General features: G+C 37.5%; 1 protein-coding gene across 3 annotated transcripts; it reads right to left on the reverse strand.

Moving 5' to 3' along the window:
* Positions 1–3,320: 3,320 nt before the first annotated feature.
* LOC103704856 (O-fucosyltransferase family protein) lies at positions 3,321–13,908 on the reverse strand. 3 transcript variants are annotated; one of them, XR_603689.6, is made up of 13 exons: positions 13,638–13,908; positions 12,675–12,753; positions 12,278–12,345; positions 10,813–10,901; positions 10,546–10,723; positions 7,641–7,769; positions 7,377–7,510; positions 7,089–7,302; positions 6,812–6,996; positions 5,423–5,518; positions 5,155–5,292; positions 5,026–5,090; positions 3,321–3,610 (listed from the first exon to the last, which is right to left on the reverse strand). XR_603689.6 is itself a non-coding variant. In XM_008788331.6 (12 exons), the coding sequence occupies exons 1-12, from the start codon at positions 13,827–13,829 to the stop codon at positions 3,607–3,609; spliced, it is 1,506 nt and encodes a 501-aa protein (XP_008786553.3). In that variant the 5' UTR covers positions 13,830–13,908; the 3' UTR covers positions 3,321–3,606. The 3 variants fall into 3 exon arrangements, 2 of the variants coding, with proteins under 2 accessions (XP_008786553.3, XP_089786382.1); XM_008788331.6 differs by lacking the exon at positions 5,026–5,090; XM_089930256.1 differs by lacking the exon at positions 3,321–3,610 and having other exon boundaries at positions 4,947–5,090.
* Positions 13,909–25,521: the final 11,613 nt, after the last annotated feature.

A 25,521-nucleotide genomic window follows, 5' to 3' on the forward strand; every position in this document is an offset into this window, starting at 1 on the left:
CAGAGTACATGGAGTGCCTGTGCGCCGGTGTGTCGATCCATTGTTCATCAGAAATAGACAACATATTAGTTTGGAAGGAGCAACAAATTGGTGGGGTTGGACAAAACGGCGACATGTATCTTCATCTCACATCAACACAAGCTTCTATTTAGCAAATTCAGGCAACAAAACTTGGTCAGAGCCACCAAACCCTTCGAGTCCACCTGCATGAAGAAACAATTGAGATGTGTGCCTTTACATAGATGATATTTTGGAACCTGACATGCAACCTGATGGGAGGTAAAATGGATCTTCTTGCTCTAGCGTGGAACCACCCAATTGCTGCCGAGCAGACCTCAGAGCCGAGCAGGCCAGACCTCAGTCCCACTGAGAGCCAGGCCGACCTCGAACCCCGCCGAAGGCCGAGACGACCTCGACCAGAGGCCAGGCCGACCTCAGCCTCCGTGGAAGGCCGAGCCGACCTTGCCAAGCACATGCTGTGACCTCCAAGCCTGCTCGATCTATCTTGTAGTCGAACCCGCGTGCGCGCCCACTCCCGCACATGTGGCCGAACATCCCAGCCATGCTTGCTACCAAGAGCCATACCCTGGCACACATGCCAAGAGCTATATCCTGCCACACCGGCTAACATCATGATATGCACAAGGATTGCCCAAGCCGTGTGCCTCAAGCGGCCCTGGCCTTGGCCACACGCTACCTGGCCAAGGCCATCTCCTTCCATGATGAGGATGGACCATACCTCAGCCACCTGGACACCCTTGTGAGGACTATAAGTAAGCCATATCAAAAACACTTGGGGACTTTTTTCTAGAAAATGTTGTATCAACTCTAACTTAGCCATCGGAGGGCCTTCGCCGAAATCCCTGGCCAAACCTTTGTGCAGGTACCCGGAGCGCAGGAGATGGCCCTCTTTCTTCATCCCGGTCGGTTTCTTCCAGCGTGGTCATCCTCAGGCCAAATTTCAACCCCAACACAACCAACCATCCCTAACAAACGGCACTAGCTAGATGCCTGCCATTGAAACACCACAGGCATGATGGTTTCATGATCTTCCGTAGTCTTTCCAGCTTAACAATAGGAATAGCTCGGTAAAGTTCAGCAAGTAAAAGATAGCTCAGTTACAAATAAATTCACAAAAAAAAGGAGTTTGTGCTTTAATTGATATATCTAGAGCGCAGAATGTTTCTTAAATGTTGATCTGAAAAGGAATTCATCTAATTGGATTTAGTTTCAGAACCCCAAGCCTTTATCAATTTGAATCTGTATACTACAATTAAAACTGTTCAAAGTAAATCAGTGAAGGATTCGAACATTCTACAAGCCAATTGTCCAACCTTTAGAAAACAGGTCATGTTTCAGTCAGGAACGGAAACTAGAATGGTCTTCCCATTCGTGAAAAATCCATTCCTAGGAACTGTCAAGATTGATTAGTTCAATCCATGTGTTTGGATAAGTCCAAGTCAATCTACAGGAAATAAAACAAAACCGGTAGCATATAATATAATATAATATATAGTTATAAATATATAAATATTCATATTGATAAAATAAATATTACTAAATAATAATTACATCATCAATATTATAATATTAATCATAATATAATGATAATGATTATCTACATAATATAATATGCATCATATAATATATAAATATATAATTAAAGTACATATACTATACTCTTTTTTAATAATTAATATAATAGTATCAACATCAATATTATAACAGTACGTTACTCTTCTGTAACAATTTTATATTTAAAAGTAATATAATAGTATCTCATAGTATTAGTAATAAGTCTCCAGTATAATAATATAAATATAATATTATCATAATAATTATACTAACATTTTTATTCTAGCAATATGTTTGAATAATAAAAATATTATAACTAATAACATATTCGAAACAGAATTATATAATACTCATATTACCTCATTCATCTGAAATTTAATGAATTTATCTTATTTGGTATTTTCCTGAGATGCAGCCCGCCATTTTTAAAGTACTAGTACCTTACATGTGGATTGCAATCGCATGTTACCCATTGAACAGCCTGAGCAAAAGATCCCAACATGGAACAGGCAACTAAATGATCCCTCAAATCTTTTTTAAGCTTCGAAGATGCTACAGGAGAGTTGCATGCTCTGGATCCTATTTTGGTCAGATTTCTGGGTGAAGCAGTTTATTAGTCTTTCAGCTTCCAAATATCAGTACAACTAAATGTTTTGTACTTGTACGATTGGCCATTGTTTTATGTAATTTATTTGCTTTTAAAGGTCTATTTAGTTGTAGGAAATCTTTGGAAAAAGGAAAGCTAAAATCGAGGACTGAAATGCAAAATCCAAAATTCCTTCAAATTTGGAAACCCTAATGGTGCATTCTTCTAGTTTACCCCATCCAAGCATTTGGAAAATCTATGTGTTTGTCCCTCTATAGATTAGTGAAATACCGCGTGGAGATTAATGTTGAAGACAGCATTTGCAGATTGCTATTCCATGATTCCATTTTAACTCGTTTTGAAATCAATAGATCTTTGCTGCTAAAGATTTTACAAACAATTTCAAAAACAAAACATATTGTTCTGTTGAGTTTGTTTCTTTTCTTGGGTTGAGGGGGAAAAGCCAAAAAAAAAAAAAAGGAGTACCAAACGAGCCCTTACTTCTCACAATAAAATCCTCCCCTCATTTTCCAGCTAACCATACCCTGATGTTTCCTGTACTTTGTTTAGTCACCTATGTAATTATCAAGAAATATCATGTACAGGTTTTCTTAATAATTAATGAATATTATGCAGCACTATCACAACATTATGAGACTCTATTACATGATACTAGTAATCATTAGGTACAACCATAGCATGCTGAACCATCCTGCATCAGCTGGTTCAGCCCGTATCAAATCGATACTGGCTCTGACCGATCCGATTCGGTGTTAAAAAACTGGTACCAATCTGTACTGGCCCATACCGGTTCCAATTTTTTTTTAAACTAATGGTACCGGTTCGGTACCGACACCCACCGGTACGTCGGTATGGGCAGACTTTGGGTACAACCAATAAAAAAAAAAAAAGAAGAATAATGGAAGTGATTAGTCCGCTTGGAAATGTATCATATAATTTTGGATAACAACACTCAGAAAGGGAACCAAGCACTGATCTTGGGAGCAATGCAGAAAATGGATCTGATTACCAAAGATTTGCTGTATCCTCAATTCGATACCAGTTTATTGGATTTGCAATCCCAAGTTCAGGTTGATCTCAGTTAGGCAGGATTGTTCCTGCACTTCTTCACAGCCATTTTCAACACTTACGAGAAACAGATCCAGCACAAAATGTCTTAAGTTCATAACAAGAATAAACATACAAATAATCCTGAAAAAACTCCAAAATTGATCTGTAGAAATAAGCTATGCTGAAAAAATGAACCTGGCTAAACATTAATGAAAACAAAAATAATACAGCATGGGCATTTTGCCCTCCAGAAAAAAAAATCATGTATAAGCCATCTTGGAGCTCTAGAATGGAAATAGAAGGGAGACGGAACTTTATCTTGGAACCCCAGAATATAGAAACTGCACCACCGATCTTTACACCAACCCCAAGAGTTACCTGAAAATCAGCAAATGCATAAGATGAGTGAAAGAAGACATATCAGGTCATTAACTGATTAGGGAACAGAACTAAAAGGAGGGATAAACCAAAGCCACAATTATATGGTTATCAAACGAGTGTTCAATGTCACTTTTGCATGTAAACATGGATCTGTCTGCTATGGCATATGTGGCATAGAGCAATCACATGGACAATCCTGAAGAATTTGACAGTCATAGGCAATGCATAGTATAAAATTGCCAGCATTATGGTGAAGATGGTATTCTTCAATGTATGCCGGTGATGGCACTATTAACAGAAATGGCAAATTGGTAGGAATTTGAAGCTTGAAAGCTTCGAGTTCTTGTCCTTTTTATTTGGCACATTATGTTTAAGATACAAATGCAAGAAGATCAGCTAACAGCCTTTCAGACTCAGTCTTGCAAATGTCATTGCCAAGGAGAGTATAAGGAGAGTTTTAACATCATCATCATCCAAGTCTTTTTCCATCAAACGTGAGGTAATTTGTAGAGCTTACTGAGAAGGCTTTGTGGAAGGATTAGCTGATTCTATGACCATCAGTTTTGCATCTCATCTAGAAATCGGTCCAAATTCTTTGCCAATGCAAAATTTAGGCAAGATGAATGGGAAAAGAGACCATCGGTTATGGTTTAGAATCATAAAACCAAGGATTAATCCTTTCAAAATTCCCATAGGCATGGAAAGAGTCTAGACAAAGGGAGAAAATGGCATTTTTTTTTTTACAGGAAGCTGCATCTCACTCCAGAGGACAGAAGCCAAAGAGCCAAATGAAAAGCAATCACAAAAATCCCTATTAATCCCTGTCTGGTTTGAGTTTCACTTTCTCATACTGTTCCTTACACTATCCTAGTAAAATTGAAAACTTACATATCATATTAATTACCTATCTCAATAGCCAAAATTTAAACGCCAATAAGATCAATTCAGGTTGCATTATCTACAATGTTTAGGATCTCCTACTAATGCAATGACACATCCCAAAACAATCAACTATAAAAAACTAGGAAAAGTAACTCCAATGATTAGATAATTAGGCTCTCTCTGGCTGCTGACAAAGTGAAAGAAATGAAAGTTGGTTAGGCAGGGATCTTCTTTTCCATTGTTTGGTCTCTCCACCCTCTCTCACCCCCACCCCCCCCCCCCCCCCCCCCAAAAAAAAAAAAGGGGGAGAGAAACAAAGCGAATTTTTTCAAGCCAAAATTCTCTCCAACGAGCCTAAATTTTTTTCTCCACGAAAAAATAGTGACTCTAAGAGAAAATAATAACCAAATCATTTGAAACAACTTAACCATTTTCTGGCTTCTCTTTCAACTTTTTCACAATTTTCTCAGTTCAACCAAACATAAGATAATTCTAAATTTTCTCATATTTGTTTTCTTCCATGGACTTACTTTTCTTTCATTTCCTCAGCAACCAAACAGATCCTTAGTGTAAGACCTTCGCTTTTTACTGTTGCCTGTAATATCTGATGATTATTCCTCGCTTTAGGCATACAAATATGGAATGAGTGTAGAACATACCTATACACATGCGAATTCTTTCCAGAGAGGCAGATGCATTCAGGAAATGGGTTCTCATAGAAGGATTCTTCAGTCCTAAGCCGAGCTCGGCCTTTACTTCCGGACAGAGAACCATACCTTTTCCTTGGAGCCCCTTGTCTGTAAATTAATTAAACAGAAAAAAAATTCCTTCTTATCTAACTATGAATTATGATCGTGCATGAGCGGTCCTCTCATAAACTAAATACAATTTGTAGGAAGATGAATGGTGCCACATAAACAGAAATACCTGAATTTGTGCATTTCAGTAACAAGTGATGATAATTTTCGACCTTCCTTCAGCTCTCCTCTTTCTATCTTATCAAAAAGTTCCACCAATCCTCTCCTACAAACAGGTGGGAGTGGAAAAGAAATTTAAGAAATTTTGATAGAGAAACTGATAATAGGATTAAATTGAATTAACAGGATATCTTTTTACTTCAGAAAAAACAAAAGATTCATCAACTATAATACTGCCAACAATTCCCAAGTGATCACAGGCTAGGACTGAAAACCAGTCGTCACATCAGAGCGATCAACATTATCCCCTTAATTTTGTGAACTCATCCACTACAACTGCTCTGTTGAAGTCTTCTTAGCCACCAATTTGAACCCCCCAAATAGAATGATCTACCAAGAGCCTATATAAAACAAACCCCGATCCAGAAGCAATTTAAAGTTCTGGAGGACAATTCAAGCCAAAATTTAAGGTGTGATGAAGACAAATATTAATATTATAGGATTAAACAACAAAACACTATTTAGTTGTAGCAAGATTAGCAATAATACAACTAACCGTGAGAAAATAACAAGGATAAAAGGCAAAAAAAAGATATTTCATATATAAGTTATGCCTTTTTTATGTTCTGCAGGCTTATCTTAAAAACCATTTATGAGGACACCGCAAAACAATCATCCAAACTTCCTTTTCTAAGACCCAGATTAGTTGTTTATAAAAGCTGGATCATGAGAACCATGGCTGGCTTTTGACAAGTATGTGGAAAAGAAATATAGAACATCTCCATGTGCATCATTCAAGATCATTATTCCTCCTTCAAGTATGAGGATCATCTCATATGACGTTAAGACTTAAGAGGCCAGAAACTGAGGTAGAACATTGTGTCACTTACTAATATGGCAATTAATTCAGCTCTTGAATATCCTAGTTTATTGATAGCTATACTACTACATATGCATCACTTAAGGCAGAGGATCTTGTAAAAATGTTTAAAAGACATCAACAAGTTCGAACATCATAAAGGTAAGTGAATTTTGCAAGTAAATACTATGGCAATTAATATGTCTTGTGAATGAATACCCATGGTGATCCCTCAGCTATATTACAAGAAAGAAAAACTGACAAAATGTCTATGATAATAGAAAAGTGGCCTCCAACAAGTTCTGGTATCATGATGATATCATTGTGCAACTTGAACAAAAACACTATTTCTATGAGGTTGGAGAGCAGAAACTCGGCAGAATGCTAGCAGATTCTTAATCAAGTTCCCAAATTCAAGGCTCAACCATATAAGTCATGATGCAGCAGCTAACATGCTAACCAAGAGACCAACATTGGAGCATCTGAATATCGGAGCAAGGATGTTCTAGACTATGTAAATTGACTATGCTAAACAATTACCTGTCTGGGCTGATTGTCTTGCGGTGCCCTAGAAATCTGCGATGCCCTTCAACGGCTCTCGCCATGTTGCCTGTATATGAGGGTACAAACACATCACTTTCAACTGATATAATGTAGTCTAGAGCTGCAGTCTGTGAAGCATGACTAGCAAAATTCTGCAACTCTTCTGTTGTCGCCAGTGTCTCCTGCAAAAAGAAAAGCTTTATGTTAGTAGACTGACCTGATGTGCTTATCTACAGAAGGCAAATCACACAAGTTACAGGTTCATTGAGAGAACCTTGAAGACCAAGTTTGGGAAGCGAGATCTCAAATCTGCGAGGTAAGTATCACCACCATAGATTTCACCGGCAGCAATGTAAATCCAGGTGGATGGAGGATATCCCAAAGCTTGCAGAAATATCCCCACCTCCTTGGGAGTTACAGGGCAATAGCCCCCGATTCTCTGTTCTGTTGAGTTTATCTTCTTCAATTTCCAGTGGTTTGTATTCTCCCTACAACAAAATTGACAACAAGTAATTAATTGCATTTACGATGAAAAAAAAAAATCTATGGTAACAGTTCATACCTCATAATTCTCAGCTCTTCAGCTTCCAAGTCACTCAGGCCATAAGTACAACCAGTGAATGACAGCATATCCTTCTCATAACGCAGATGAAGAGCAATATATCGGCCATGGGACTGCAACCGCTCCACTAGCTTCTGTAGTGTCAGCGTGATGTATGCTCAGAACCTAATTTACAAGATGCCCCAGGATATATCTTAAATGCACTATATCAGAACAATATGTTTCTCAACTATTAGACCAAAGTGATAAGGTGGTAGCTCAGACCTTTCCAAGGCTCTCAATTGAAACTGCAAAATGAAGTGCATGATATAGTGCACGGCACCGCAACTTTTGAATATCAATAGGAAGGCCATTGTTAGCTAGCCTTGAATCTGACTTGGGAACATGAATTACCTGCGAGGAATGATGGCAATTATAACTTTCAGGTATCTAACAATCTGAAGCCAAATCTCACCAAGTTGAATTATACGCAACACTCATTTATAGGTACAAAGTGTACATTGTACACAAGCATGACCAGGTCATAAGCAGCAGCAGAAGCAAAAGGTACATCCAAAGTGTAAGGTGCACCATAGTTGGATCAGCATGTCCTTGGAAATGCTTTCCAGTCTAATCAGAGCTGGTGCGAAGCTTTGGTCAGTATGAAATTTTTTTTAGCATGATACCAGATTTTAGCATTATCAAGGAACTCGCTCCCCCATGAAGCACCATTGCCCTAAGATTGATGTAAACAATTGTTTTGGTAATATCATGTTTACCACTAGTTAAGTGAAAGTTCTCAAAGAAATATCTGACAAAAAGTTAAATATCACTGAAAATATGTACTTGGAACAGCAATGAGATGGTGATCACATTTTTCAAAAAAAAAAAAAAAAGGTAGCGAGAGACAGGATTTATAAGTTGGTACTACAACTCATAATCAAGAGCACTGCTACTAAAGCATGAATGTTGGTGATGCATGTAGACACATAGGTATAAGCTTAACCCTAATACAGAGGGGTCCAGGGATGAGATGACAGGCTTCTTTCTCTATGTCAACGAAACACATCATAATGATTCTCCTTGCTTTGTTATAATGTAATCATGTATCCCATACAGCTAGATCTAGACAGGAATATTCTTTTAAAATATGTACCTTTTAACAACAAGAAAAAAAAAAGATATTGAAAGGGTCACAACACCCAGCTACATTTTAATAAAGTTATCACCAGAAAAATGTTGTACAAGCAAGATGAATATGATTCCTTTATTGAGCAGTTACAAGCGGTAAGCGTGAGGACCCAAACCTTATGTCAAATAAGAATGAGAAATGAAAATACCTAGCAAAAGAAAACTGAAAAGTGTAAGAAGAACATTTCTCAAATCCTTTTCTTAATTGCTTTTAGTAGAATGACCTAAACACAGAGATGTTTTGAGAAAATGGGTAAAGGCGGTATGCTAAACCACTATCAGGAGGCATCTATGAAATGAGGAAACCACAAGCATGGAGTACATGCTAAATCATATTCAATGCTATGCCTTTCTTTTGACAAGCAAATTAAGAGATGCCAGAATTAAAAGGCTGAGGCAAATGCAAGCTTCTTGCTTAAGTCATCAAATACCTCTTGATTGATGGTGGGACATGTTATAAGGTCCAACCACTGTTCTCCAACATGAAAATTTCTTGGATATTCCAGGTCTCTATGTGGCTTGTGGTCCCAGGAGAAATTCTTGCATGTCATAACAATGGAAAGAGAGTAAAGATGATAGATGAGACATTTGGGCGAAGGATAGTAAAATGGTTCAGAACCTATTCATTCACTATGAGATTGCAATTAGACGTAGAATAAGATCAAGGGAATTTTTGCACCTCCAAGCAATAGGAACGGATCCAATAGACACTTACTATGCAGATTGCATAAGGTCCTTTGAGCTGAGAGAGATCGTTGTTGGGATCTTAGGATGTCAAATGGTGGGCAATCTAGGGTGAGGAAAACTGGATCAATGAGAGAAAAAATAGACAAAACAGAAATAACATGTAAAGAATCACCCAAAAGGTCGGTGGAGTCACAAAATGAAGCATTTTGTGGAAGTTGCAAGTGTTTTTCCATCCTCAGATTTTTAGATGAACCTTTTTACCATATGCATAATTTGATCAACTATTTACTTGCCCTCAATTACTACCTTAGTAGCATGTGAGTCTGTAACTTTTTTCTCTTAGATAACATATTCCATTAAACAGACCCCAAAAAAATCCAGCAGTGCACTGACCACTCTCAATGACCATGGTTGACTTGAATAAGATACAGGTTCCACTTCTCGAGGAGGCTGAGCAGCGACCTCTAGCACCAGCCAGCTTTCCTGCATTTCATCCTTGTTCGTACGCTAATTGTTCCTGTATTGGGTTTCCAGGCCACTGGGATGCGCACCCTAACCCCGCTCATAAATAAAAATGTGGGTGACTTTACTTCTATGAAGGAAAAAGAGTCTTCCTCTCCCACTGAATTTGCTGAACTGCTTCTCCGCAGCATGGGAACTGTGAAAGTCATTTTAAAAAACAAGGGGCCAAAAGCAAGACTGGAAGACATGAAGTGCCCAAAAGCCTGATTAAACCGAGCCTGTAAGACAGCAAAGGATAACGGAGCCAGCAACATGAGCCAAGGAATTTTTGTCCCCTTGGTTTTGACATCTTATGCAAACAGCCCCCACTCAGTTCCCTATGCATGAATTAGCATTTAGCCAAGGTTTTTTGATCCTTCTCCTCTTGGTTTCATCAGCTCAGGAGAATAAGTCTGAAAGGCTTGTTTGTGGTTCCCTGAAGGTATATAATAGTAGATAGGATAGATATAACTTCATTGGTTTAAAGCCCTCAGCAAGCAGCTGGTACTGAACCAAAAGCAGAAAATCAAATTCAATACTTGGTGTTTGCTAATTGTGCTTTTGAAGGCAAAAAACAAGTACAAGTATCCAGTTCTAGTTAATTATCTGTAGCTACTGCTTAACAGCTCCGCTAAAAATTTCAAGTAATAATGAAATTTACAGTGAGATGGAAATCATTTTCATTCCACATGGTAAAACTGTAAAATATCAACTTATCATTATTTGGTAAGTTCACTATCAACCTCCCAGGGAACCCAGATCAACAACTCATCAAATATGTACTTGAACAAAGTATAAATCATATAGCTACCTGATAATCCTTCCATAGTCGTGCCATCTCCTCATAATAACTCACACCAGACCAGGAAGTGAAGTGCTTGCGGGCCCTTGGAGCTGACTCCAACTCCTTGGGTAGCTCTTTCACAATTCTTACATCTCCTTGTAGAGATTTGATAAAATGAAGCTCATCGAAAATGTCTGAAAAAGTGCTATACAAAGATCCACAATGTAAAGATACAAGTGATCAGCAAATATGTAATTTTCCGATATCAGATCCAAACTTCATATGACTGCAAACCTGGAGTCTTGCCAAAAGGATTTCTTGTCTAACCAAGGAATTACTAGTGTTGCATTCATTAAACGAGCCACAGCTACCATGTCAGATATCTGCAAGCAGAAAAACAGTTATCAGGCTCAACAAGCTATACAAGAATTAACTTACTTAGGAAGAACAGTTAATATTTAAAATGGCACATCAATATCAATTATGAGATGATAATGCACAAGTTTTCAACATGATGTTTGGGCATCAAGCAGTTTTTCTTTCCTCTTTTTTGCCAAATGAAAGATAAAATATTCAGATGCAATAACCAAGAACTACAGCTCACTACCACTAATAAGGGAAGAGAAGAATGATCACGACTGTCTGAATAAAAGCAATAAAAGAAAAAATTCCAAATGCGTAAAGAGAAAAAACCTAACCAAAACCATTAATCTCATAAAGCAAAAATTTTGTACATGAAATCCCTAGATCTATTTCTCATAAAGAAAGAGAGCCAGTAGCACTAATAAAGTTGTATCATGTCCCATTTAGAAGACCAGCATTCAACATCACCAATTGATAAAAACTACTTTCTAAAACAGCTTTATACAAGTATCTCTGGAGGAACCCAAAATTTGTAGCACCATTTTATAAAGAGACAGCTAGTAGCACTTATATGGTTGCATCATGGGTCATATAGAAAACCCACATCAAAGAGAAGGCAGCTGCCACACTACAAATTGATTCAAACTATTTCTGTAAAACAGTTTAATATCGAAATTCTTCTGGAAAAACTAAAAATTTTAAGTGTGATATCATTAAGAAGAATAAAAAGTATTCAAAGTTCATGTTAATCATGCTTCTTTTGTAAATCATAATCATTGGATGATTAGCTCAATTTTGAAAACCAATAGAACTGAAAGTTCACAAGCAATAAAATCCATCAATATATAAAATCTGACCACATACTTCATATTCTATAATACACTATTTCCAAGAATCCATAAGCTATATTTTTCAGGTCAGCAAAAAAGTTAGTTTATGATAGAACCAATGAATAATTGAGCAATATAAGGTGCTCTCAGGTTTTCTTTCTTTTTTCCCTCCTCTCTCTTTAAATGGCAGTCATCTTCATCAACATTCTGAGCACATCAGGTCACTGCATTACTAACATTGAGAAAATGTGAGATTTTAGCTTGGAGTAAATTTATTTCGCAACCTTTCCCTCATGATAAGCTGCAAATAGCATGTGTATATATTTCCGCATGAATGTTTTTTTAGTTTTTAATGTTTGATCATCCAAACTGTTTCAATGTCAGACTGGCTTTGTACATTCAATTTCAAAGTCATCATTAAAAGATTATTCGATAAATTAACAAGAGAACTTCTAAGAAGTTCACTGGCTTTGAAGTGTGGATGAAGCATGCATGTGTCAGTGGTAAAGGTGAAAAAGGAAGATATCACCCATAAGGAGAATAAACACATAATAATATCAACTTACACCAGTGCGCATTTGGTTTAGTCCTCCATTACTTCTAACAGTTAAGTAGCGATCCCAGTTCTCGGAAGCTGATGATTTAAGAGTAGTGTGTTAGAGCAAGATCAAACATATTTGACACCTTAAACAGATAATTAATTATTCAGAAAGACAAACATGTTAGGATTTGGGTATTGAGAAGTCAATAAACAAGTATGGCGCTAGTCATCTCCCCTACTTTAATTTCCTTGCATGAAAACAAAATTAATTTCGTTTGCATCTTATCGGTTATCACTCGGAAGAGAAAGGATATCACAATCTGTCAACCTAACTCTTGCAAGGGCATGAAAAGGCAGTGCACAATTCAGAGCATGATTATACATCCAAAACAACATAATAGAAAAGGCCAAAAGAACAAGACCTGCATATCTAGAGGTGGGCTTCACACAAGGATAATAGCCATGACCAAAAGAAGAACCCCATAGCTGCTCTTCTGACACCTGTAGATAGAAATGAACACCATTCAATAACCACAATTCAGATACAATGGCCAAACTCTGTAGGAAGAAAAAAAAACTAAGACATGTCATAATGAAGTATAGATAGCAATATACCATCGAACGAAGTATAATTAAAACTTGTACCATCTGCTATGAAAATCATTATTTGACAAAATCTAGGAAGCAAGTGACAAAAGCAGTAGAAACTATCACAAGATAAAAAGAGATAAAAAGATAAGAACTGGAAATGTCACGGCAAAATTGAATGTTAAGATTGCATGCAACAGTAGTTTCAAGGAATGCATTTAACTCTCCAAATGATGAGGGAGGGAAAGCTTTAGAAAAAATAGTAAGTAAAAGAATAGAAAACTTCAATTGGAGAGCTATGTCATTATGTCACTGCCAGTTTAAAAATATCAGCTCATAGATCATCAGACAATAATCCGATGAGTAACATGATAATGATTTCCAACATGAACATACAGCTATGCGTCGATTCGCATTAATTCACGTAAATTCATTCTACTCAGCACCAGTCCACAGCGAGGAAATATAAACTTGGAACCTTGATTTTCAACAAACCCAATCCAACTTCCACTACTGATGAACGCACCATTCAGATTAAGCACTAAACAAATGAAACCTCCACAGAACCCGCATGGGCAGTCACACCCACCGAATCATAATACGCATATCAAAACAAAATTAGGAAATATAAGTACGGTCTGGCATGCCATCAAATTTTCACCAGAAATTCGGCGATGAATGGAAAAAAAAAAAAAACTATTTTTAACTCGAATTCTTCTTTCCAACAGTCATAAACACTCGCGGAAAGAAAAAATTTCCCCTTTTTACCGAGAGATTTAGGGAGACGGAAAGAGTACCGAGAAAGACTCCTCTAAGGAGAGGGGATTGCGGTCGACCTCAGCGATTTGTCTGTGGGAGAAGAAAAAGAGGACAGCGGAGAAGGCGAGGAGGAGCGCAACGCAGCGAGAGATCGAGGAAGAGGTGTGGATTCGAAATCGGAGAAGTGGAGAAGGAGAAGAAAAAGAGGAGGCGGCCCTGGGATTGACCATCCCTTGTTCTCAGATCTCTCTCTCTCGATCTCGAACCTCTCCGCTACTCCAACCCAGAAGTCGTCAATAAAGCTGGGGCGCTGTTTAAATTAAAGATCTATGAAGCGGTGGACCGGAAATTTTTTTTTGGGTTAACCAGGACTTCCTGTTACAGTGGGGTCTTGGATGAAAAAGTAATTTATCGTTTTTTTTAACCTTTCTTGAGTAACAAGGAGCTACTTGTGTGTAGAGATGTGAACAGTGGGGTGGCAAGTAATTTTTTTTCCTTAAAAAGTAACATGGAGCTAATTGCAACCATTTTGTAGGTGAATAACGTGATCTCAAATAGAATCTGGTCGAAGGGTTCGGATTATATCTTTCACACGATTGTATGAAAGAATGATTGATTTTTTAGAGCACAGCTCTCAAAGCACTACAAACTCTCTATTTCATCTACATGCATAGATTCATAGCATCTATTGTGTGATCCAACGATGCATATTACGGATAAAAAAAAAGGATCATTCTTTAAAAGATACAACCCAAACTCTGATTTTATAGCTTATTACCTACGGCCCTTCTAGCAAAAAAGATATATCTCTATATATAGCATATTAAATCCCATTTGTAATACTAAACTGTGTAGTAAAATAGATCTTTGGGATGCACATACTCTTTGCTATAACTGGCTATCATTGGACATAGAGATATAATAATTTTATATATTATTTGTTTTATGAAAAAAGGATATAATGTTAATTTTTTGGGGGAATAATTTGGAAATCATTCAAGTAAATTTAGAGATGAGCCATACATGACTTGTCTCTTCGCATTCATAACATCCTTTAAAATTTAAAAGCTATTGCCATAGCATAATAGCCCCTTGTTGTATGTATTTAAGGCATATTTGGCTGCTGGGGAAAGACTTTGGAGAACTCAAATTATAGGAAGAACTGAGTTTTCTAGCTATTTAGATGGTAAGAAAACACAACAATAAAGAAGCAGATTTTTCTATATTCAACTGGATTTTTTTTATTTTTTTCTCTTCATAATTTTTTAGACAATCAACATAAAATAGAAAACATACATATAGAAAGCAAGTCTAAAGTGGAGACTCATCATGATAGAACTCACCAAAATATATGATATTGCGATCTAGGACTTTTTGCAAAAAAAATTTCCACTCATCAATTTATGGTTTAACAATAATACTACAAGCATTTCATTGCAACTTCCATCTTTGCATGCATTAAATAAAACCATGTTCATTCCAAAAAATGAACAAATAAAAATTTTAAATTCTCTCTCATTTATAGTCAACTAAAAATAAAAATTAATTAATAAAGAGTGGATTCAACTTTTCATGTCAATGTGGTATTGGAGGAATGCTAAAATGACCAAAGTTTTTAAGATGGGTTAAGATGGCTAAAAACAAAACCAATCATGTATTTGGAGATGTTTTGCTGATTGTGTTACAATATATTAATAATTAAGTATGATAGGATAATGATTGTTTAATAAGAATAATTGCATGACTAATTCTGAAATATAAGCTGTGTTAGCATTTTGACAAATTGGCACGGTGAAGTGAAGAAATGTTTGCTTGCTAAGGAGGTATAAAAAAGATGATTAGAAAAATATTTGATGTACTAGCCTGAGGAAAAGTTCAAAACTAAATCCAGGTATATATCATGAAATAAAATAAATGTCAATATATCATTATATATGCATGGGTTAATTTGTGTAATTTAAATGTTGATGATATTATACACTTGTGAAGCATATGCTGGAGTATGAAGGAGAGAAATATAGGTTTTAAAATATAACTTGGAAAAGGAGGGTGAAAGCAATAACGGATCATCATGAAATAAAATAAACTTCAATATATCATCATATGTACATTGATTACTTTTGTGCAAGTTAAATGATGATGTTATTATGCACTTGCGAAGCAGATGTAAAGTCTGGTGGAGAAATATAGGTTTTAAAGTATAATGGATCATGTGTTTGTTCACAATTTAAATCAAGCATCAATCATGAATATTTGACACCTTGAATTTATCTTGAACAAAATTTAAGTTATCATAATGATCTAGATGAAGTTGTTTATTGTGCTATATTATTTATATTTCCAATTAATTAGTTGATGTATATGATGCTAGTATACATCTTTCTTGATAGTCTACCTAATCCAATGCTATGTATTAAAAAAAAAAAAAACTATGAACATAACATTCTTTTTAAACATGACTAATTTATTGCATGAGTCAAAAATGAAGAAGGACAATTTTTTTTTATTGAATAATTTTCTTATGCACCTCCAAAATCTTGCTTCATGGCTGTTAGCTGGACTGTATTTATTTTAGAGCAACTTGCCAAGATTTCTTTACTACTATAAACACACATATAATTCTAATGGAAGATGATATTGACATGAATTGCATTGCATTTTATGCATCCCTTAAGGATATATAGGACCATATAATTCAAGCATTGAGCTGTTATCTTGCATTTATCAATGTTTGTGAACCTACTCCATGTTAATTTTCACATGCTTACCACCTAGCTTGCTTTTGTGTGATATACTACTATTCACATGGTTTCAATAAGCATGAGAAGCAAACAACATTTTGGGTATATTTCATAGTTATTGCCTACTAGACGTTACAAATGTAACGGTCGGATATCTCCTTTACAAAATATAAAATTTGCATTTCTTGGAGTCATCCAAACATACAAAGCTCGAGATGAAGCTCAAAAATTTGAGTTGGGTGAGATATCTTACAAGATTTGAGTGGGCTCTACTTATCTCGATTTGGATTGATAATAGATAAGGATGTGTTTGGTCCATAATGTTTGATAAATAATCAAATGCCAGAAGCATCAGAGAAGCTCTTCTAACTTTTGAACTCCCAAGGTGTGTTATTATAATATATAATGTTAGATCTATAACTTAATGATAAATTTAATAAATATTTTAAAAAAACTTCTAATTAACATTTTGTTGCTAGCAAGTAATATGGACTTTAATATGATGCTATCTAGTTTCCTCAAACAGTCTTTCATGGTGTTAACATTGCTCCACAATTTTTGTGGTCAAAAACCTCTTTAATTTAACAAAACCAACAATATCTAATGGTTAATCCATGTATCTTTTCCGGTTCGATGAATAATTCAGGTTTTAAAAGTTTTGCTCTATCTCATGCACTAATCAAAAAGCCCCAAAACAACATCCTTTTCCTTTATTTAGTTGAGCTCCTTGCCCTAGGTTTGCAATCCTGCCCAACAATCACCTCTCCTTGCTCCTGGTCGGTTAAGTAGTCCATATATAGGTGGAAAGATAAGAGACTCACTGCTCAACCATGCCACCAGTTGGCACCAACCATGGCAGCCCCACATTATGCTCCCTTGCAAGCGAATGTGCCCCTACCCAAGGAATGTCCTCTTGTCTTCCACTAGGCACCAAACAAAATATTTCCATGGCTGGGTTGCCCCCTTTACAGCCTACTACTCCACCACTCTAGTAAATTTGTCTGGTTAGACAGTACATCTGTGCGGGAACCTTTTATGTAGTTTTTTGATTTTTAACCTTGTTAGTCGCATCCACATCCGTAATATGTGAGTCGCTGCTGTACTAAAAATAAAATAAAATATTTCTATCTACCCTTGCGGTGTACCCATGCGGTACCTTCCAAAATTCGTGCATCTATTTATTTACTTAGTTTAAGACGGGCATTTTATAACGAGTACGAATATACGCAACAAAATTAGAAAATAACAAATCTCGAAGTGCTCTAAGCAACTCTCCCTTACTGTTGCCCAGAGATGGTCACCCAAGAGGGGGGTGAATTGGGTGTTTTAAAAACTTTTTGACTATCTAAAAGTAAAACACACAAATATAAGAGCTAAAGCAAGAATAAAGCAATGAAGACAACCAATCGCAAACACAGGCTTTTATAGTGGTTCGGAGCCTCCACTGCTCCTACATCCACTCCCCAAAGCATCTTTGGGAATTTCCACTATAATCCACGATTACAGTACGGTAGTTTTGCGAGTTCACTACCCAACTCGTTGTTTTACACCGGGCTCACAACAAACCCTAAAACCCCCAATTTAACCTAGGCTTGGGACGCCTTTCCCTTGTTCCAAGTCCCTTGACTGGAACAAGCACAATGTTAAAAGAGTTTTACAAACAATTGGAAAGCTCTAAATAAGCAAATATGACAATGATAAACAATAGAACCCGGAAGAATCCTTTTGCCGTTGGAAGCGTGGGAAATGGTGATTCTTCCGATGTGGATCGCGTAGGTTTGAGTGTGAGCTTTGAATGCACGAGCGGAAGAGAGTAGTTGAGCTTGAAATCACTTGGGAAGCTTGAAAGCACTTGATTTCTTCACTTGAATGCACTAACTCCCTTGAACCTCTTTTTCTTTCTTCTCTCTTGAATGATTTTGCTTTGGGTTGGTGAAGAGTTGTTTAGAAGCACTTAAGAGGTCCCTTTTATAGCCCAAAAAGCAAATATAGCCGTTAGAGATAAAGTGAAGGAGATTTGAAATTCAAACCAAACCTGAAAAGTTGTCAGTCGCGTCCCAGGCGTTCCGGGGACGTCTCCGCTTCAACGAGAGACGTCTCGGCTACAAGATTTTACTTTTTACGTTGTCTGGGGACGACTCGGCTCTTTACGGGGACGATTCTGGAATTGTACCGTTTGAATCCTTGCCTTTCTGATTTGCTGAGAGGGTCGTCTCTGCACTTTATGGGGATGTCTCGGCTTGTTTGCACTTTTTGAATGGGGACGACTCCGCTCCCTCGGGGACGACTCCGCTTCTTTATCTCAGAAAAACATGTCTTCTGGAATTCCCTGAGAGAGTCGACTCCGCTCCCTCGGGGACGACTCCGCTTCTTTATCTTAGAAAAACATGTCTTCTGGAATTCCCTGAGAGAGTCGACTCCGCTCTTTCGGGGACGACTCCGCTTCTTTATCTCAGAAAAACATGTCTTCTGGAATTCCCTGAGAGAGTCGACTCCGCTCTTTCAGGGGACGTCTCCGCTGCCTTATCACCGAAAAAATCATTCTCTGGAAAACCCTGAGAGAGCCATCTCCGCTATCTAGGGGACGACTCCGGAGATCTGCTTTTTACTTGCGGGGACGACTCCGCGTATGGTGGGGACGTCTCGCGCATGTCTCTTGAAAACTGCCTTTCTGCCGCCACTGAGAGAGTCGACTCCGCTACTGAGAGAGTCGACTCCGCTATCGCGGGGACGACTCGACAGGTGCCGGGGACGTCTCCAGACGTCCCAGTTCTTCCTGTTTGTGCCAGAGACGTCTCTGAGACTATCAGGAGACGTCTCGGCTGTCCCTGAACTTTTTCTTTCATCTCAAAAAATTCTTCAATAAATTCATAAAAATTATGGGAACTTGCCTAGACATTTCTTAACAATATTCTTAATAAAACACATGAATTTCTCAATTAAATTGTTAAGATAAATGGAATTATACTCTAGTGTTTTGTATTCATCAAAATCCATTAGGGGGTCAACAATCTCCCCCTTTTTGATGATGACAAAACACTGAGTATATGCAAAATTCGAAATTTAAACATATACACAGTATTTGCTCAGATGTACAGGTATAATGTTTTGATTAGAACTAGATACAATGTGAAATGAAATATTGATGCTAAAGATAATTGAAAGCTAAGTTCTTTTTGACTCCCCCTTTCTTTTCTAGAAGGGCAATTATCTTAAAGCCAATATTCTTCAATTTTATCTCTTCTAATTCAACTTTTAAGCATGAATTTTGTATTTTGCATTCCAATGTATCCATATTGGTTCTACTCCCCTTATCCATATTGGTTCTATGGGTTCTACTCCCCCTTTTTGTCATCAACAATGAAGGGGACAAATTATCTGTAGGTGCTTAAAGCATACTTCCTAGTAAGATTCAGCATATTTCCATGAACCACTTAAGAATATTCAAGTTGTGCTCCCCCTGTCCAAGTCATTTCTATTAATGAATTCAGTCATTCATATCACTCCCCCTTTGTTTTGGAATTCATTTCAGACTCATCTTTTTGTTTAGTATAGTTATCACAAGATGTGCTCCCTCTGTTTTATATGCATTGTTTCTTTGTATCAAATTTGAACACTCAAGGTATGTGATAAGATTTTTATGGCACATCACAAAATCACATACACAATCACATACACAGAGTTAGAAATGTACACAGGGTTTCAAAAGAAATTGTATGTCATTCATATGTCATTGTAAACCTTTGAAGTCAGTACATAGTCAAAAGAAGAAATCATTACAAGTATTGATTTCTAATACAAAAAGTGTTTCAAAATAGCCTAGGATTTACAAAAAGAAGATCCCTAGATGTTTACAAAACGTCCCTTATCGGCGACGTTGCTCATAAATCCTACAAGCTGCATCTATAAAAGCATTGATTGAATCCATTAGGGTCTTAAATTGATCTCCCTGTGACTTGTGGAAGGCTGCCACAAGTGCTTCAAATTCTTCAGTTGCCATTTCAATCCTCCCTCTAAGTTGGGCAACTAGAGTGCCCACATTGCCTCCTGGGCTTGTCAACTCTTTGAGACTCTTGGAAATGGTCTTCAAGCTGTCCTTGAGCTCAATTGACTTGCAGGTTTGGGTGGCACCCACACCAATCATTTCTTGCGTTGTAGCTTCAATTTGAGCTCTAACTTCCTTCAGCTCTTGTAGAAGCCCTTCATGTGAAGCTCTGATGGGGGCCAACTCAGTGGAGATCATGGATCTCATCTCCTCCCTCATCTGCTGGCAAATGACAGATGCTAAGGTGCGCATCTGATCCTCTGATAGGAAGGAAGGCCCACTGACTGGAGGAGGTGGTGGCATGGATGTGGAAGGTCCAGCTGAGCTGGAGGGTATATCAGGGATATCCATGTGGCTAGGTGGAGGAGAGTGATGGTCAGACTCGTGATGTGGGATCTCAGGATCTAGGGTTTGTGCTTTTCTTTTTGGAACCTTGACCCAAGATCCATCTATCTTATGAAACTCCATTCTTCTCATTGTGCCCTCATTATAGTAGTCGGTGTTTCTCAAGGGCTTTGCAGGTTCATTTTCGGGAATGTGAACCTTAAAGTGTTTGAAAACTAAGGTAAAGATCATGCCATAGGGTAAACTAAACCTAGAATACCTATGACATAGGGCAATGTGGTTTAGCATGAGTCTAGGGAGGTTTAGAGGAATTCCTAGTAGGATATGGTGCATTATAACTAAATCTCGCTCCGAAACAAAATCGAAGCGACCGGTTTTGGGAAACAAGACCCGGTTGACAATACTTAAAAGTAATCTCATTTCGGCGTTTAGGTCTTGGGAGTTGACAACATCAAGAGGGCCGCAGTCCTCTCGTCCTAAAAGTAAATTTAGGGCTGACTCCCTTTGGGGATGTGAGGTTGGAGCCTCACCGTCCTTAGGGATTTGCAAGACAGTGGATAGGACATCTTCATTGACTTCTACTAATGTCCCCCGGACATATGCAGTGTACCCTAGGTCCCCTAAGGCCATATTGCTAAAAAGTTCTCTAACTAGGCCGGGGTAGGTCGAGGTATTAAGGGTATAAAGGTGCTCCCACCCTTGGGCTCGGAGTCTCTCTCCAATAGAGAACCCCTCATTATCTAAAAATGAAAAATCTATATACCTACCGGTCGTGACTGTGCGATTTGCACAGGAGATGGTTGTGGTTGGCGGAGCAACCGGAGGAGACGGCGCGGAAGGTTCTTCCCTCCGTTCCTCACCGTCGGCCGCTGCCCTAGGTCGCCTTCCACGGGTCGTCCTAGCTCTTTTGGGTGCCATTGAGTGGAAATCCTAAGGAAATGTGGAGAAGGAGGCTAGGGTTTGTGATGGAGAACAAGCGGAGGCTAGGGTTTTTGGTTTTGGTCGGGAATGAGAGAAGATAGCTCGGGTCGGCTCGAGCTGTTTCACTTATTTTAAAAACCCTAGTTCGGTCTCCGAGACGTCTCCGCGACTAAGGCGAGACGTCTCGCCTGGGGGGACGTCTCTGCGATTTGCCAGAGACGTCTCCGGCACTGAAAAAATTTCAGACTGAACTCTATCTTTTCCCAATTTTTGTTTAATCACCCTAATCAACATGATCTCTTTTGATAAACTCAGAGTGAATTTGTTTGTGATCCTCCCCCTTAATAATACATCCTATAATAATTTGATAATGATTTTTTAATTATTAATATTGAAATGAGGAATGTTTGACCAAATTTCGAATACCTATGAAATAGGCTCTGAAAATATCTCCATGAAGAGTCCAAGGGAGGGTAACCATCCTCCGGAAAGTCAAACAGTTCGTCATTTAGCTTAGATGAATTCATGTTTTCACTTATGTTTACTTTGAGGTGGATTACTAGTTTGAGTAGCAAAGCAATGCAATACAAGTTCAATTCATTTACTAGGATCATACAAGCTCAAAGCATTCCTTAAGAAGTTGAATCTATCTTTACAAAGGGGCTTTGTAAAGATATCGGCCAATTGATTTTCAGTGCATACATATTCAATCATCACATCATTTTTCAGCACATGATCCCTAATAAAATGATGCCTAATCTCTATATGCTTTGACTTAGAGTATTGAACAGGATTTTTTGTTAAATTAATTGCACTTGTATTATCACACTTAATTGGTATATTATCCATTTTGATACCGAAGTCTTCAAGTTGTTGCTTAATCCAAAGAACTTGGGCACAACAGCTTCCAGCTGCTATGTACTCAGCCTCAACTGTGGACAAGGCAACTGAATTTTGTTTCTTGCTAAACCAAGAAACCAAATTAGCACCCAAGAATTGACATGTGCCACTTGTGCTTTTTCTGTCGAGTTTGCACCCGGCAAAATCAGCATCGGAATAAGCAATTAAATTTATGTCAGATTGTTTAGAATACCATAAGCCTACATTAGATGTCCCTACTAGATATCTAAAAATTCTCTTAACAGCTTGCAAGTGTGATTCCTTAGGACATGCTTGGTATCTAGCACACATACAAACACTGAATAATATATCTGGTCTACTAGCAGTAAGGTAAAGTAAAGAGCCTATCATACCTCTGTACAATTTGCAGTCTATACTTTTACCTTTTTCATCTTTGTCAAGCTTGCAACTTGAGCTCATGGGTGTGCTGATTTCCTTTGCATCCTTCATCTTGAATTTTTCCAACATTTCCTTGATGTATTTGGATTGACTGATGAAGATGCCTTCCTCTGATTGTTTTATTTGTAGCCCAAGGAAGAAGTTGAGCTCACCCATCATGCTCATTTCAAATTCTCCCTGCATAAGCTTGGCAAACTCTTGACAAAGATTATCATTAGTAGCACCAAAAATTATATCATCCACATAAATTTGCACAAGCAATAAGTCATTTCCTTTTCTTTTGATAAAGAGGGTTTTGTCTACATTTCCTCTCTTAAATTTGTTTTCAATTAGGAAATTACTTAACCTTTCATACCATGCCCTAGGAGCTTGCTTAAGTCCATACAATGCTTTATGCAATTTATACACATAATCTGGATGTAAGTGATTTTCAAAACCTGGAGGTTGTCCTGCATAAACTTCCTCCATTATATAACCATTTAGAAATGCACTTTTTACATCCATTTGATAAAGTTTAAAATCCATGAAGCATGCATATGCCAAAAGTAATCTAATAGCTTCTAATCTAGCAACAGGAGCAAAAGTTTCATCAAAATCTATTCCTTCCTCCTGATTATATCCTTTGGCCACTAGCCTAGCTTTGTTTCTTATTACTATCCCATCTTCATCTAGTTTATTTCTATATACCCATTTGGTGCCTATAATTGAAACATTAGGGGGTCTTTTCATTAGAGTCCAAACTTCATTTCTTTCAAATTGATTTAATTCCTCTTGCATAGCATTCATCCAATTGTCATCTTTTTCAGCTTCTTCTAGTGATTTAGGCTCTATTTGAGAAACGAAAGCAAGATAATTACTAGTATTTCTTAGAGAGGATCTAGTTCTTATACCTTGTGAAGGATCACCAAGGATTAGATCCTTTGGATGACCATGTGCATACCTCCATTCTTTAGGAAGATCTTGATTTCTTGATGGAGGTTGATCTTCTTCACCTTGCTGATTTGTATCTTCTTTGATCTCATCCTCATGTTGTTTGTCTTGAATGGAGAATTCCTTCATTCGGTCTTCAAGTATACCTGCATCACCATCTTCTTCTTTTCTAGAAGAATCTCCATTAGCTTCATCAAAAACAACATGAATGGATTCTTCAACAACGAGAGTTCTCTTGTTGAATACCCTGTATGCTCTACTAGATGAGGAATAACCTAAGAAGATCCCCTCATCTGATTTAGCACTAAATTTGCTTAGATTGTCCTTTCCATTATTTAAAATAAAGCATCGACAACCGAAAACATGAAAATAGCTTATATTTGGTTTCTTACCTTTTATTAGCTCATAAGGTGTTTTCTTCAAGATGGATCTAACTAAAGCACGATTCAAAATATGACATGAAGTATTTATTGCTTCAGCCCAAAAATACTTTGGTAGATCTGATTCGCACAACATGGTACGAGCCATATCTGCTAGTGTGCGATTCTTCCTTTCTACCACCCCATTTTGTTGGGGTGTCCTAGGTGCCGAGAAGTTGTGATTGATACCATTTTCTTCACAAAATTTTTCAAAATATTGATTTTCAAACTCGGTACCATGATCACTCCTAATTGCTTTTAGTTTAAGATTGAGTTCATTTGAAACCCTATTATGAAAATTGATAAAAGCGGGAAAGGACTCATCTTTGTGTGCAAGAAATGAAACCCATGTAAAACGTGAAAAATCATCAACGATTACAAGACCAAATTTCTTACCCCCTAGACTAGCAGTTCTAGTGGGTCCAAACAAATCCATGTGAATTAGTTCTAAGGGTTTTGATGTTGAGACTATGTTCTTAGACTTGAAAGAACTTCTTGTTTGTTTCCCTAATTGACATGCAGCACAAATTTTATTCTTTTCAAAGTCTATTTTTGGTAGTCCTTTGACTAGATCCTTTGTAATTAATTTAGAGATTAAATCCATGCTAGCATGCCCTAACCTACGATGCCATAACCAACTAGTCTCATTGACTTTGGGATTCATGGCTACAAGACATTGACCATCCTTCATGGTGAGATCATCAAGATCTACCATGTAAACATTTCCATGCCTATGTCCTGTGAGTATGATCTCATTATCAATTGGACTACTAATTATGCATAGTGATGATTCAAATGATACTTTAAATCCCTTGTCACAAAATTGACTTATACTTAATAAATTATGTTTTAGTCCATTAACTAACAATACATTATCAATAAATGAGGAGGGTGATATGGAGATTTTACCAACACCAATGATTCGGCCTTTAGCATTGTCTCCAAATGTGACTACTCCTCCTTCTTTTGATTCCAAGGTGACGAAGAGACTCTTGTCACCGGTCATATGCCTTGAGCAACCGCTATCAAGATACCACATTCTCTTTTTATTTCCGGCTGCAAGGCATACCTGCAAAATGATCATGTGAAGCTCTTAGGTACCCAAGTTTTCTTGGGTCCTTCGTGGTTAGTGTGGTTGGTTCCCTTAGGCACCCATACTTTAGTTATGTTTTTGGCTTTCAAAAATGTACTCTTGTTAGTTTGGATCTTTCTTTGAATACAA

This window comes from Phoenix dactylifera, chromosome 4 (genome assembly GCF_051530095.1).
Source record: "Phoenix dactylifera cultivar Ajwa chromosome 4, Ajwa_hap1_PhDact_Kaust_v1.1, whole genome shotgun sequence".
Taxonomy (NCBI): Eukaryota; Viridiplantae; Streptophyta; class Magnoliopsida; order Arecales; family Arecaceae; genus Phoenix; species Phoenix dactylifera.